The 16,602-nt window shown below is 41.6% G+C and overlaps 1 protein-coding gene across 1 annotated transcript; it reads left to right on the forward strand.

Moving 5' to 3' along the window:
- Nucleotides 1-11,188: 11,188 nt before the first annotated feature.
- LOC141784129 (UDP-glucuronosyltransferase 1-2-like) lies at nucleotides 11,189-14,284 on the forward strand. The gene is made up of 3 exons (XM_074661854.1): nucleotides 11,189-11,485; nucleotides 11,564-12,277; nucleotides 13,700-14,284. The coding sequence occupies exons 1-3, from the start codon at nucleotides 11,192-11,194 to the stop codon at nucleotides 14,282-14,284; spliced, it is 1,593 nt and encodes a 530-aa protein (XP_074517955.1). The 5' UTR covers nucleotides 11,189-11,191.
- Nucleotides 14,285-16,602: the final 2,318 nt, after the last annotated feature.

The raw sequence follows: 16,602 nt of genomic DNA on the forward strand, positions 1-16,602 counted from the left end.
GTCAAGAAAAGTGAAAGCAGCCAGGCGGTAGGTGCAGACGTCTCAGTGGCTTGTGGTCGTGAAGGAGTGCTGATGCTTCCATTTTTGCACACCCAGATAAAGGAAGAAGGTGTAAAAAGGGAAATGAAGAGTCATATTGGTGAAATTGAACAATAAAACAATTATGTAACAGTCTTTAGAGGTACAGCCATATGCTTTTGGGTAATAAGAGGAGTTGTTTGACATGCTGGACATTTGCAGGTGGAGATCTGAGGAAAGAACATTCACTGTGCTTTAGAGAACCATTAATACATTTTTTATCAAAGATAAATAAGGGTTTATTTCTTGAACTGATGGCACCAAACTAAATATTTGTAGACTGAGAATCTTCTTTCTGTAAATCAAACACTTCTCCTACCTGGTCTGTAGAGTTCAGCAGGGATGGTCCTTCTTCAGCGTCTCATGACTCAGGGCTGACTCTGCACTGCTTTCTACTCTGACTAAATATTAATACTTTTGTGTTTGTGACTGTGGTTTGTTTACATGTCAGAGTGATTAAGTGGAGCAGGTGCTGTTTTGCATGTTGGATAGGAATTCTGACGACTCATGTTAACCTCAGTAGGCAAATTTCCCATCACACTAACGTCTAATGCTGTGTTCCGGGCGACCTGTAGCTCATGAAAGTACACTGGATAGGCAGTTGAATTTGTTACTTCCCACCTGTGAACTCGTACCAGATTTATGTACTTCTAGTTACGACTTGTGACGTCACATCGCTGCCTGAACAATATGGCATAGCAAGGTTTTGCTCTAATGTTATTCATCTGCTGATTTTAACGGATCATTAGCAGCTGCTCTGGCATTAGCTTGTTTTCAGTGCATTAATCATTACATAATATGTTGAAATATGACCCCTAATTAATTTTTTTCTACTCTCAACGAAGGCGGACACTTTTCTTCCAGCTGCCTCCTCCCTATCTGCCCTGCTTGCTCTTGGTCTGTCTCTGTCTGAACTATCAGAGCCTCTCTTTGTATCCTATCCAAAACTTAAAACCATGGATTTGATTGGCTGGTCTCTCAACGCAATTGATCAAATTTTCTCAACAAGGAAACTGGGCAAAGGGGATACTGCTTGTCCTGGCGCAACGTTTATACAATATACGATTGTACGATACGTATACGATCGACTCCTGGGATACTTTGAAGACAGTATGCCTGACAATCCTTTCCGTCAAGGATGCTGAAGATTTCTACACATTTGTAATTATGATAACAGGCTACCTGCTGTTTCCTGATTTATCGCAAACTTCAGAAGATGCAGGCAGCACTTTTTGGCAATCGAAAAGCTGCCTGTCACTGAGGGATTGTGCAGGGCTGTCAACATTCAGACTCAAGTGATATGCGAACTCAATCGTAGGCAGGATGTGATTCCTGGATTTCTTCACAGGACGGTAACAACTTGGAGAAGTTGTCAGCTCGGCTCGGCTGTAATGGGCCACCAAATTAGGTCTTTTGGCACACCACAGAGTTGACCAGTTGGGACTTTAAGGCAGACGAAGAAACTTTTAGTGAGTCTGCCTGACCCAAATAATTCTTATCTCTCTTTCAGCTCCTCTGCATTGGCCTTGGTAGGCTGTGTTGGAAACGAGGTGAGGTGTATGACACACATCTAAGTGTTAATTCTACTGTTTTCCCACACTGCCTTGCAGGGTACCTCTAACTGGGCGCTCAGTAATTTTCCCACACTGCTATCCTGACAGAGCTACTTTTCCCACGCTGCCTTACAGGGTACCTTTAACTGTGCACTAAGTCATTTTCCCACACTGCTATCCTGACAGGGTACTTTTCCACACTGCCTTACAGAGTACCTTTTACTGTTCACCTCAGTCAGTTTCCCACACTGCGATCCTGACAGGGTACCTCACAGTTAGTTTGTCACTCGAAATGATGTCTTAGCTTTAATTTTCTCAAATACTTAAACTTCTTCTTGTTGGAGATGTGATGCTATCAATCTGACCAAAACACCTTAAAATTATTAATCTGACTCCATTCTCCTCTCACCTCTTTCCGCACAGTTCGTTGATGGGGAAGGATCAGGAGGCGTCCTGGTTCTCAGTTGAACACAAATTTATTAACAATAGGTCAAGAATATGCATTTACAGAGATCTCTGGTGCAGCCTCATTTCCCCGTTCCCTACATGTTGCAGAGACAGTTCATGAGACTGACCCTGTTTCTCTCCCTCAGCACCATTAGATAGTCACTAACAGAGTTTCTCTAAAGAATGGAGGTTGAGTCGTGTTCTTATTGGCTCTCCAGGTGTTGTCCCCCTCTTATTGGCTGCTGGCCGTCTTCTGTCTCTGTCTGTGACTGGCATTCATCAAGTGGGTGATCAGCCCCCCTTCACTTATCTGTAGAGAAACTGTTTGAAACACATCTCTTGCTTCCTCCTTTAATTATTTACTTTCGTCACTTCGACTGAAACACCTCAACTCTAAAAAAGTAATTGCTGACTTGTGTTATTAGTGTTACACAGTTACTTCTTTTTGTTATTGGGTATAAACATTAACTTCACTTGTGGTCACTCTCTACTCTGGGTGCTCCATAAAATCCCAGGAATCCCCAGCCCCCCTCAAGTGTCCTGCAATACATACCCCAACAATAAGCACATGTGTACAACCAAGTCAGTAAAAGCACATCTGTATAGTATTGTTAATAAAAACATGTCTACATAGGCTACATATTCTCTCAGCTGATAGCGCTCTCCTGGATGGTATGCAGACAGATGCTCTACCCCCTCCCATCCTCCACCTTTCTCCTGTGAACTTGTCTCTGGATCAGAAGTCTTCGAGGTTGTCTCCACGGACACCACATTGTTGAGTCTGAGTGGGGATGAAGTCCATGTGCTTACACATACACACACATGAAGTCACATGGCACACACAACCTCAGACTCAACGCCTTCTTTGGCTCCATTACAGTTCAGTTACAGAGGGTTGATGCACACGTGCCCAAGGAAGGATGCATGCATTATCATGTGTTTATATGTTGAGGTGTTTTTTTTTTCTTAATCTCAAACTACGCCCCCGGTTGGGAATAGTCTGGAATTTACTTTTTTTCCCCCTTTCTTCTCTCAGCGTTGTTTTTTTGTATCTATTACAAAGGGGCGCTGGGCACGCAGGCAGCTCCTAGGTTCATCCCATAACTGTGTTTCCCTATGTTTGTTTTCTTATATGTCCTGGAAAGGATGTAACTGAAATGAAATTTCCCCTCGGGGATCAATAAAGTATTCAGATTCCGATTCTTATTCTGATAAGCTTTAAAAACAAAACAAACTTGAATTTGATAACATATATTGATAACATCCATCCAAAAAGACTAAAAATCTCTGTTTTTTATAGATTTGTTTTTTTGTTAATTTAGTTATCTTCCCAGGGGTCTAAAACTTGAGGTTGGTCACCGGTGTATGCTAAGTTGGTGGGCTATCTGTGTTGCAGAAGGTGAAGCAGAGAGGTAGCAGCCTTCAACAACATGCCAAATCTTGGTTTTATCAAGTCTCAATTTTGTGAATCATCAATAACCTCTGTAAGAAAAGTAAAAATTCTTTATTTAAAGATCATGTTTTTTAAGCTACAAGGAGCCACTGCAATGGAGTCAAAGAAGAACATTAGGTTTGCACTGATGTTTTGTGTAGTTAGGGGTCTATTCCAATAAGCGTGTGTTTGATTTTTATGCTCTGACAAATTTAACAGACTGGTGATTTACTTTGGGCCTGCACAATATTGGTAGGTTTTCTTTTTTCAGAATTTTGTTTCCTGCAATAAATATTGCAATATTTTGTATAGTCTACTGCTACGTTTTGTTCAGCCGATTCCTCCCTGAGTCTGCCTAAAACGACTGTTATAGTTAACAAAAATGTAATTTTTGGTTCCCTAGCAGCTAGTTGAAGGAACAGAGGAACTGTCAGAGTTGTCAGAATTCTTGTTCCAGTCTTCTCCTTTTTTTTTTTTTTTTTTTTTTTTTTTTTTTTATCGTTAGAAATTTTTGAACAGTAAAAGTTTGGACATAAAGTTTTATGTCTGCAAAGGTTTGGATGGGAGGTTGATGGTTGCTCAGCCCTTGGAGTGGTGATGTGTCCACGCCATGTCAGAAATTAACACGTCATTAGATACTTTCAAACCCAATGCTGGTGTTTTTTCCTTCTTTTGAGAGACTACTGTCATGTGAGATGTGTGAACTACTGAATTAAGTGCCCAGAAAGACAGATTAGAAGGTTTTGAATCAAGTGGTCGAAATAACCACTTGTGGTGATTTCAAGTGCGCTGGATTTCCAGTGCCTCTAGTGTTAAGTAGACACCAAGACAGAGTTTAGGGATACATTTATATTTATCATGACATTGAAAAGGAAAAAAAGGCATTTTTGAGCACATAAATACAGATTTTGGACATTCAGGACAAGATTGGGGTCTGGTCCAGGCTCAGTTGGTAGACCCTTGCTGGTCTTAGAGGTATTGTCCAAAGCAGGGATTGTATTGATGCGTGAAAGCAGTCCAAGTGGAGAGCGAAGGAGTTTAAAAAAATAGCTGACAAGTTACCTTACCCATGATTATGACAACAGAGAGAGAGTTTTCCTGCTCTGTGTAGATACAGCAGAGGAGAAACCAAACCACTGGGCAGGTTGAACCAGAATGCCTTAAACAACATCGCACACTTGACCTCTTGTCTTACAGGAAGTGTGATGTAAAAAATACTGACAAAAAGGATCCCACCCAACCACAGCCACAGCACGACCAGTATGGCTGTTATGGTGTGGAATGCCCTCTGCTTTGATTGGTCAACCCGGCCTCCTTCTCCTGGACCGGGACGAATCAGAACTAAGCGAACTGAGAGGCAGCAGAATGACACAGTGACCAAGCAGACGGCAAAGGGGATCACAAACAAGATGGTAACCTTAAGGTCTACGCACAACACTACAAGAGTAGCACTCACTAAAGTCAGTATCCAAACACACCCAATGCTGATGTTCCTGATCCGTACACCACGTGCATTCCTTAGCCTCATGTAGACGAGGGGGTGAACAACAGCCAGGTATTGTTCCAAACAGGTCAGGACATGAATATAGCTCTCTCCATACCATGTCATGCAAAGTAGAAAGTTCACTGTTGAAAGTGTAATTCTGGAAGCTACCACCCTGTATACCTGTAGAACTGAAGCAAACACGCCGAGTAATGTAAAAGCAGACAGGTGGTAGGTGAAGACATCAGAGTGGCTTGCTGTTGTGAAGGAGCGTTGCTGCTTCCATTTCTGAGAACCTAGATAGAGGATGAAGGTGTAGAGAGGGACAAGAAGAGCTGCTCTAGTGAAACTGTAAGCAATACCAAGTGCAGAACTGACTGTATAGTTACTACAGTCATACACTTCGGGAATAAACGAGAAGTTGTTTGACATGTTGGCTGTTTGCAGATTAACCTGAGGAAAGAACAGATGGAGGATAAGGCACTGTGCTCTAGACAAACCTTTTATACATCTTCATAATATGTAGATAAAGGTTTGTTCCCTGAAGTCATGACACTAAGGTCAATGTTTGTAGACCGGCAAAACCTACCCTCTGTAAATCAGTGACTTCTCCTACCTGGTCTGCAGAGTTCAGCAGTGATGGTCCTTCTTTAGCTTCTCCAGACTCAGCAGTGACTCTTCACTGCTTTCTGCTCCAACTATACATTAATACTTATAGGATTTGTGACTGTGTCATGTGTCAGAGCGATGGAGTGAAGCAGGAGCTGTTTTGCATGTTGGAAAACATTTCTGACAGCTCACGTTTATCAGTCTTAGGCAAATTTCCCATGTCTAACATCTGCACCTAAGCCAACATTACCTACATATATATATATATATATATATATATATATATATATATATATATATATATATATATATATATATATATAAATATATATATATATATATATATATATATATAAAGAAAACAGTTAGCCGGTGTTGTAAGTGACGCTGACATCACACTCTGCTTTACCCATGCCCATACAACACTACAACAGTACCTTTGTTGTGATCGCCAATTTGGATGACTGTTTTTTGCTTGTGCTGCCGAATCTGCTGGCTGTCTTTCAACAAAACGAGCATCTGTTGTTTCACTTCTTCACTTAGTATTCACCAATACACACTGTAAAAAGGGAATCTTCAATCATTTGAAGTGATGTAATTTGTATAGTCAAACAACTCATTAATTTTAAGTAGTAGTTAAGAAGTAGTTGGACCAACTAAAATTATTTGCTTCAGTTGGTCACACCTAAATAAATTCTAAAGTTCTTTGAAATAAAATTAACAAGTTCAATTCACATAACTTAGTAAGTCATATAAACTAATTATTGTAATTCTTCTCAAATCAACATTTTGCATCAATCCAACTTAAAGTTTTCAGTTGTCTCAACTCAATAATCTGCAAAACCAAAAAGGACAAACTGTTGGTGAGGAGGGAACGCTGTGGATATGAGACCCTGATGCACATTAAGATACCATGCAGGTACAGTGTCTGTGCCCCATGGCATGGACTAGCTGGCTGTCTGCACCCCACGGCAGTGAAGGCTCCAATTAAAATACTCTCTCAGTAATGGTAATTTAATTATAACTGAAGACAAAACCCAGTTTGTCATTTCTAATCATAATTTTAGCCCATCAACACATCTTATTTAGTAACATATAAAACATTAAACACACTTGAAGGTACACGGTCCATGCCACAGGGTACAGACAGCAGGTCCATGTCATGTGGAGCACAGAAAGCCTGTGCTCTTGGCAGGTTAGCATCTTAATGTACAGCAGGGTCTAATATCCACTGCACTCCCTCCTCACTCACAGTTTGAAATGAGTCAATTCAATAGGCTGTAAAGTAAACTTTACAAGTAGACATAAAGTAAACTCAACTTAAGACTATTAGTCATATTTACTAACCTTTTTAGTGTATTTGTTTTCCTAGATTATTTCAAGTAAGCTCAACTTGTCACATTTTTACAGTATAGTATATAGCAATAAAGTATAGAAAAACCTCATCAAATTTTACTTTGAGGTTTGAAGTGTAAAACGACTGAAAACTTTCAGTTTGACTGATGCAAAATTTTGATTTGAGAACAATCACATTTTCAAGTTCATTTGACTTTATCAATTGTGTTGATTGAACTTATTAACTTCATTTCAAATAACTTAATTTATTTAGGTATGACCAATTGAAGCAATGATTTAAGTTAGTCCAACTGTTTTTTTTTTTTTCAGTGCACCAGATAGTCAGCCCAACTCTACTTCAGTGGAAAGCTACCAAAAGCTGCTCCTGGACAAGACAGTTATAGCGCCAACTACAGGCCTGCCAGGCCTGGCATACTTACAACAGGGATTTCAGTCCCTCAGCGTTTACGTGCAAGCGCAGGTTTTTTGTGTTACGTTTTTGCACTTTGAGGTGAAAAATGATCGTGTAAACGGGGCCTAAACTGCCACAAGTGTAAGTGCATGGAGAAATGTGTTAGCCCTGTAATAGACTGTAGACCTGTGCAGGGTGGACCCCGCCTTCTGCCCAAATGACAGCCAGAAAAGGGTTTAGCGCCCCCATGACCCTTAAAGGGAAAAGTGGTTCAGTTAATAGACAAATATCTGAACACTCTGGGCTCTAATTTCGTGGTGCAGCGCAGGGGGCGCAAGCCTGGCGCACCCAGCGTAGTGTTAATTTCGTGCAATGCACCGCCGTGCTCTGCCAATTCGACAATTTGGTAGACTGTCTGTGCGTAGATGGGTGTGACAGCGCGCCAGGGGGAGGTGTCGGCAGATTCATGTTGGCTCAGTGACAATTTCATGCCAAAAACAGTGCAGAAAGTGCACTGAAAGCTCGCCAGCTCCAACCTGGTCTATTCTCGGCTCAAAGTGGAGCGCACCCTCCGCAGCTGTACTTTGATGACAGGCGCTCATGTGCGCACATGTCATCAAAGCCTCCGAGGCAGGTTTCCAGAGTGTCAGGCACATTTTAATGCAATAAACAACCACAGCAATCACTATTTAATGTAACTGTCTGAACCAGCACATACATTTATATCTATATTAACTGTCCCGTCACATCTGATGTCAGATTAAAGCCGTTTGTCATAATTTCTTTGTCATAATGGAAAGTTAACCTGACGGCAGCTGAAAGTTTGATGCACATCTTACAATTAAACAATAAACAGCCTTAACATCTGATACTGAGTATATATCTGGCTTCTCTCATTTAATTTAATTCAAAGAAAAGAGGGAGAGAAAAGACGAAGAAAAAACAGACAAAATAAATGTGTGTCACTCAGGATTTACCTGTGATTTCCCACATTTCTCTGTTTTAGTCTTTATTTTCAACGTGATCTAAAAAGATGGAGTATATTATTGTAAGGAAGATGAGGTGGAGACACCAGGAGAGTATACAGTAAATCACCAAAGGCTCTGCTTGGCGATGACAAACCAGGAGTGCAGGTGGATCAAAAGTATTCTGAATGGATAAGCCAGCTGTGTCACTGTCTCTTCATTTTGTACTCCTATTAATGACAAAGGAACAGATTACATCTGTCCCGGGAGCTGGCCCACACGGTGACGCGCTTCGTGTCCTCCGATGTGCCCTGCTGTCCATTCTCCTGCTGCAGGGACAGCGGCTCTGACCGTCTCTGCAACCGGGTCTTTCCAGCACACTTTCCGCGGTACTGGAAAGTGCGCCTCGCACTCGGCTGCAGGGCATTTAAAGACAGGGAGAGGCGCTCATTTGATTGGTGAAAACAGCGCTCGGCTGTCTTAAACCCACTCACGGCTTTTCTCCTCCCTCTCTACCATTTGCGCGGAGGGAGGCGTGGATGCGCTCCACTGCGCCTCTCTCCACGCCTTGAGTGCGCCTCTCTTGGCACAGCAGGAAACTTGCAAATTGCGCTGGTCACACCCTGTTCGCGTGGCAAAGGCCGGCGCAGGGCAGGTGCGCCTGCGCTTGCGCTTGGTCTACGAAATAAGAGCTCTCTAACTGTTTTATATTTACAGTGTTTCTAACTTGTTTAGATAAGTTCTGTCAGAAACTAAATTTGTTTTATTTCACAGAAAAGAACAGAGACAAACACTGCTGCTGAAAAACAATCAACCATAAACTTGGTTTAGTTTTTATTTAAAGTTATAGGTAAACTCAGCTCTGACCATCCACTCTCTACAACACTTAGAAATTCACCTCTCATTCAGTGTGAGCTGACAGAGAAATTAGATACTCAAGATTGTAATTAAATGTACATGTGTGCTTTGTAGTTAAAGCCTGTTTGCACTGTTTATCTTGTCATTGATAGGAACTTGTGTTTTTTGAAGTCCCCTTCTTCCTGGTCTGTGTTTAATTTATGCTTTTTATTATGTGAGAGATGTAAACTGTCAGTGTTTTCATATGTTTAAGAAGGCATGTTTAAATGGAGGCGCTTCAGCTGTGGGTCATATGACCACACAGAGGAGAGGAGGAATAAAGAACTTTGTTCTCCGTACTGTCAATCAATAAATGTTCATGTTGAAATTTAATCTGTCCTTACCAAGTCGCTTTGTATCTGGCAAAAAAAAATGTCTTGAACAAAGACGAATTGTTCCAAAACAAACACACGCCTGATTAAAAGTCACAACTTTACGATAGCGTGCGTGAGACTCCTGGCCAGAAGGTGGTGCTGCAGTCCAATTAAAGCAGATCCTCCTCACAGCATCTTTAATTTTCATTTTGACTCAAATATTGCACCTACATTCTTGAAATAAAAATATATTTTCTTGATTAAATTTTTGTTTTCATGTTTGCATTTTTATTTGAACTTTGTCCTAAACATGCTTCCATAGATATACAACAGTTATTAAGGGGGAAAATATGTACACATTCATGCTGAAGTAAAAGGAACTTACTATCTTTTTGCCTCTTGTCTTCAGTGATATTTTTACTACTTTCTCCTGTGTTTGTCTAGAGATCCTACATGTAACCATGGCCACATTGTTTACATGTGAAATCAGCTGTTAGCAGCCTGTAACAAGTCAATGCTAACTAGTGCAAGGCCTGATGTTTTCCCACAAGGTGAGGAGAAGGAGGTGAGGAAGACGTGCTGGTTCTTAAGCTAGGAAGTGACGACATTGACCTGTACTTCCATCCATTGTTATTGGAAATGTAAGATCTTTCACCGATAAGATGGAGAAGCTAACCCAGCAACAGAGGGAATACCAGAGGGCAGAGTAGCATCATGCTATTCACAGACATGGCTAACAGAGCTACAACTGGATATGAACGCCACATTGGAAGAACTTCAGGAGGTGGAGGCTGGCTGACTGGAGAATGATGGACCAACTGTCATCATCTATTTTCTCATGGACCTTTTTGCACTTTCTATACACTTTCTTACTCTTGTTTTCTTGATTGCTGCTGTGACTCCTGAATTTCCTCTCAGGGGCATATAAAGTATTTTCTATTCTATTCTACTTTATTGTACCACATGGCAGTGTAGTAATATGAGTCTTTGCACTGAACATTTGTAGTCCTTTTAAAGTGAAGTTCCAGGTTTTGAATAGTTTTCGTCAGTTTATATAAGAGAGCCTGCCTGTGAGTTCAAGTGAGTTCAATCTTTTAACCTGTGACCCACATTTATCTACATTTATCCCAACACCAGTCATCATGGTCAGAAACCTGGAGGATAAGCTGCATGGCATGTTTCAGACAGCACATGTAGGTTATCTTTCCATTATTATCCCTCATATAACCGTATCAAAAAGGTCACAGGTTCCTCTAAGGACAGTATTGTTCTCCCCGGAAAGAAAAACATTCAGCAAGCCACACTGAACGGGTTTACAACCTAACAGCTCAAAGTTATCAGCATTACTAAATGCGCCTGAACTACACGACAATCACTGTGCTCATTGTTTGCAGTGCACAGAGTATAATATCATAGCCCATGCCACACCTGCCACATGCATGGTTACTCATTTACCCGTGTAAGGACGACTCCCTGCCTGTGGAGTTTGACCTCTAATATGAGAGGAATATCTCAGTCCGCCATTGGTCTGTGGATTAAACAGCTACTGTAGCAACTTTTGATCACGGGTGAGTGAATTTCTACACCTGAGGAGCAAGTTTCTGCAAGATGATACATGGATTTGAGTCAACTCATGCTGTCTTTTCCTGCTTTTTAATTAGGAGCCATGCCATTTCTGCGCACGTGTGGAATATTGGTATTCCTCAGCACATGTCTGATGTCATTCACGCCACCCTGTGATGGAGGGAACATTCTGGTGTTCCCTGTTGATGGGAGCCATTGGATCAACATGAAGGTCCTGTTGGAGGAGCTCCATGCCAGGGGACACAACCTGACGGTGTTCAGAGCCTCCAACAGCTGGTACATTGATGAAAAGTCTCCCCTCTACACATCCATTAGCCTGGAGATGGATGTGGGTATGGAGGACTTCTTTCATGTGTTTGTAATGGAAAATATAAAGGTAAGTCTTTTTGAAAGGTTTGGTTATTTATTTATTTATCAGCTCAAACAGTGCTTTAATGTTGTTCCTCTTTTTTAGGCACAGAGAGAGGGGGCTTCATCACTTACTGTCTTCAAGCTCATCAAGGATTCTCTTTCTATGGTCGCCGAGGCCCATAGATTGTGGGCTGATGCTGCGGCTCGAATCATTGAGGATAAAAAAATGGTCAAGAGCTTACTGGATTCAAAATTTGATCTTGTTCTCACTGATCCGGCTGTCTCACCAGGTGTCGTACTAGCCAAGTATCTGAAACTGCCCGTTGTGCTGAATGTTCGCTGGATCCCTGCAGGAGAGGGCCACCATGTGATTGCCCCCAATCCTCTCTCTTATGTCCCAACCCCAGGATCAGGCCTGTCAGACAAAATGAACTTCATCCAGAGGATCAAGAACATATTTTACCAGTTACTCATCGAGTACCAGCTAAGAGTTTTGGGAGGGCCAGCATACAATGCCCTCTGTGACAAATATATTGAGGGTGGGTGCACCATCTCCTCGCTTCTCCAGGACTCAGACATCTGGCTTTACAGGTCCGATTTTGTCTTTGACTTCCCCCGACCCACAATGCCCAATGTGGTTTACATAGGAGGGTTTCAGTTGAAACCAGCACAGCCTCTGCCAGCGGACCTGGAGGAGTTTGTTCAGAGTGCCGGGGAGCATGGAGTGATCATCATGACTATGGGGACTCTGGTCAATGCTTTGCCTGAAGACCTCACAGATGAATTTGCCAGTGTCTTTGCCAAGATGCCACAGAAGGTAAGACATGATCAGTGATGAAACAGTAATGGGGTTAAGAACTGGTCTTATTTGGGTGAGACATACACTGTGCTTATTAAGGTCGAGTGTGAGATGTCACACACTGGTTTGAGGTCAGTCTTAAAATCCTTATATTTTCTGGTTATGCCCGGGCAAAGTGGTCTCTGGTTTTATATCATAAAGGATGCACTTTTATAGTCTTAGCTGACACTCCATAACTACTATAAAGCAATTGCACCATGGGTGTGTCTCAAAGCTCAAAGGTTTCATCTATACTTCACACAGAGAACACACCTACAACTTCAGAGACGTTTTGGCTTATGTTGAATCGATTTTTCTCTGATACAGCCATCTAAAGCCTGGTTTCTACCAAGCAGTTCAGTTCAATTCATCTCGGCATACAGCGTTTCCACTGATTAATCCTGGGACAGCTCCCTAAATAGCCGAGAAGAGCTACCCCATTTTTTGGGACCCTTCTGCAAGGATGCCGGACTAAACCGATCTGATCCCACAAGGTGGAGGTACAACTCTGCAGACTGTTGATTGGTCAAAAAATTGTCACTTACTGTGCGACAGCTGCTGTTTTTCTCTTAGCGGGGCACAGACTTCTCTGAAAAAAGCTTGATTGTTTTTTGTAACAAAGAGCTACATGGAAATTACAAAGAAGACAAATTGCTGGATGTCTTCCATTGTTGCTCTTTGTTTACTCTGATGCATTCTTCTTCTTCATTGGAGTTATTAGCGGGTACACTGTGTCGTGCTGCTGTGGTGTCACACTATCATTTAACTAATGCGGCTGCTAGCACCAGTCTTACATGCCACCCACCATTAGGGGGCACAGTTGGCTGTGGAAACTGACACAGGAACAGGCCCGACCGAGCCAACCCATACCAAACTGTATTGATCTGAACCAGACTGCTTGATAGAAACAGGGATTAACACCCCCACTTCTGTTTAAACTGATTATGAAGAGGAGTGGTTGCAGTGATCACATGTCATGGATCAAACCTTGTGCTTGGGCTTGAACTGCGCTGAAACCCACCTCTTTGAAGCCTGCCAAACTGGACTTTAGGGTTGAACTGTGCTGAAACACAATATGGATTGCTAGTGTGACTGCACTCTATGACATCCCATAAGGGGACATGTCTGTCAGTGAAAAGACATCCGCAAAGCCTGCTCCAGTGTTTCCTTGCTCATTGATACTCCAATCAGTCTCCTCACTCTCCTTCAAGTGCAATTATCACTTTTAGACATCCTTCAAATTGGTGGCTCAGAGAGTACTTCCAGTGCTGTGGATGAGAGAGGAGACTGCAGTTTATCGCATTGACATGTACGCAGGCCTTAGACTGCAGCAGTAGCAGCAGCCATATCATGATATGTGTCCTTAAGAATATCTAATGTTTTATTTCATTTTATGTTCAGGTGATATGGAAGCACAAAGGAAAGCGTCCCTCAACATTGGGCAACAACACCCTGATTGTGGAGTGGATGCCGCAGAAGGACCTCCTGGGCCACCCACAGACCAAAGTCTTTGTAGCTCATGGAGGTACCAATGGAGTTCAGGAGGCCATTTATCATGGTGTCCCTGTGCTTGGTATACCACTGTTCTTTGACCAGTTTGACAATCTCCTGCGTCTGCAGGAGAGAGGAGCCGGTAAGATCCTGGAGCTAGCTTATGCCAACAGCCGCACTTTTGAACAAGCCCTCAACAAAGTGCTTCATCAGGACAGCTACAGACAGAACATTCAAAGGATGTCACGTTTACACAGAGACCAGCCGATGACACCCATGGATCAGGCTGTATTCTGGGTGGAATATGTGATGCGCAATAAGGGGGCTCCTCATCTGCGCACAGAGGCGTATAAGATGCCCTGGTATTCATATCACTCACTCGATGTGCTGCTTGCATTGATGACTGCAGTAACTGTGCTGCTGTACTCCACTTTTGCAGTTTTTAGGTTCCTGTGCTGCAGACATCGAAGAAAGTCTAAACCCAAACAACACTGATGCAGAGTATATGTATATAAAATGTGCTGCTCTAAGTGTTAAAATGTTTGATATTTGTTTAACCCAGTAATAATCATTCTGATCAGATATATTAACATCACACCACCTGAGAGGTTGTGTAAAAGTAGCTGGTTTCAGGAGTGTCTTTGATAAAACCCAGTGTGTTAATTACATCATATATATATATATATATATATATATATATATATATATACACACACACACATATATATATATATATATATATATATATATATATATATATATATATATATCACTCAAAATTCTAATGAAAATGCAATACAGGAAATACATTTTCATTTCAAGATTATTGGCCCATTATTTAAATCATAATAAAATTGAATGTCAACTATCCAGTTGCCATTTCATCTTTAAAACTGCACTTTATGTGACATAATTTAAATTTAAATGAAAAGTGTGTTTACATTTAAATTTTCAAGAAATGATCTGCTAAATACTGGACAGAATTAAAATGAAAATGCCGACATAAAAAGAAAAATTACATCTTCATTTTCAATTTTAAAAAGCAAAGTGCATACAATATTTCAAATAAAAACGAAGAGATCATTTGCATTTTTGTTTTCAATTTGCTCTTAGACTATGGAAGTATTTTGGATAAAATTCAAGTCTTCATTTAAAAAAGTTTAAGACACTTCTTCAATCATTCATCTTTCTGCATTCACAGCACAAGTTCTTCAGAAATTGCTTTGCTAGTTGTATCACATTGTTTGATATGAACAGTACAGCCTGGCGTAGTATGAAACCACTTCATATTAGAAAGTCTCACTTTGGACTGTACAGCATTATATCTCTCAGGGTAATGATGATGTTGTGTTGTCACAGTTGAGCTGCAGTTTAATGCATAAATAGAGTGAGCTACAAGCTGAACACACACCACATTAAAGAGCTATGTGAAGCTGCAGTGATAAGTTTCTGTCACTAGAGTGCGCCAGTGATCACCAAAATGACACTTAAAGCGTGAGACAAGTTTTCATAAAGCTGTTCACACTCATAAAACAATCACCACTGAACAGCCTGGTGCTGCATTCAAGTGCTTCTTGGTATACTCAGTTTCTGAATTCAGGTGTTGTTGCACTGACTGTTTTGTGTTTTTGGATGATGATGATGATATACACACACACACACACACACACACACACACACACACACACACACACACACACACACACACACACACAAACACAAACACACACACAAATTGAAAAACATGCTTTCTGTAATTGATTCAATATGTTTTCCAATTTTTTCATGCCATACAGTAGTTAAATGGATACATGTATTGGGAAGTGCAGCAAAGCAGAGGGTTCCCATACTGCGCATTGAACCCAAGTCTCCAAGACAGACAAAAGCACTGACAAGACAGTTAAAGAGTTAAACCCACTGGTTATTTTTGAAAATACTTGGCTATTGTTATGACTGTGAGTCATAATGTAGGCCTATATTTGTTGTGTCATGTGTGTTGGGAGGAGTTTTGTGTTTCACTCCCCTCCTCTCTCTGTGCTCTCCCTCTGAGTCTTCTCAGGTGTGGCGCGTCCTGATTGGGCGATAAGAAATTGGCGCACCCGACGCAGACTGGAGGAGTGCTGCGGAGGGGCGATAGCGATTGGTTGGGAGCTGCTGGAGGACAGTTTTAAAAAGACAGAGTGAGCAAAGACGCCGACCCTCCTCCTTCCTCACTCCCAGCGGTCGCCTCAGAGCAGCAGCAGCAGTTTGCCTAAAAACTGATCTTGTGTGGAGTTTAAATGTGCTTTAGTAAAGACAAGTTGTAAATAACAAAGCAGTCTGGTAAGTAGGGGAGAGTATAGCATCGGGTTGTTGTTTTTTTTTCTCTCCTGTTTTCAGTTAGGGAGTTATTGATTTTCAATTCGTTCTTGGACTGCAAACATTCTTGTTCTCGTGTTTTTTTTATATGGTGTGTCCTTGGGAGTGACAAAGGAAAGGTCCTTTTATGTCACATTCAGTAAGCCCTAGCCTGGGCGTAACACTATGCTTGTACAAGGCCTAAGAGAAAGATGAAAGACCCTTGACCCAGAAACACAGAGCAGCTAAAGGCTGCTATCAGACTAACCTGAGCTTCATCACACCTGAGCAGCTCCATTACACATCCCACTGATGCAGGAGTTCAGGCTAAAGGAGTATTAGTGAATATAAATGAAGATACATTCATTACTTGAGGGAGCATACATAGGGTGCAGAGAGGATACACAGCAGGGTGGAGAGGACTCTACAAACACAGTAATCTGTGGAAGCTGCTGGGTAAAGCTTTTACATGAAAG

Source organism: Halichoeres trimaculatus, unplaced genomic scaffold (genome assembly GCF_033239565.1).
Source record: "Halichoeres trimaculatus isolate MK-OKI-2021-1 unplaced genomic scaffold, fHalTri1.1 fHalTri1_scaffold_22, whole genome shotgun sequence".
NCBI lineage: Eukaryota > Metazoa > Chordata > Actinopteri > Labriformes > Labridae > Halichoeres > Halichoeres trimaculatus.

Bases quoted from the DNA above. Each gene is read 5' to 3' on its own strand.
- LOC141784129 (XM_074661854.1), top strand. From the start codon at position 11,192: ATGCCATTTCTGCGCACGTGTGGAATATTGGTATTCCTCAGCACATGT. The intron at 11,486-11,563 runs GTAAGTCTTTTT...CCTCTTTTTTAG, and splicing joins TTGTAATGGAAAATATAAAG to GCACAGAGAGAGGGGGCTTC. The intron at 12,278-13,699 runs GTAAGACATGAT...TTTTATGTTCAG, and splicing joins TTGCCAAGATGCCACAGAAG to GTGATATGGAAGCACAAAGG.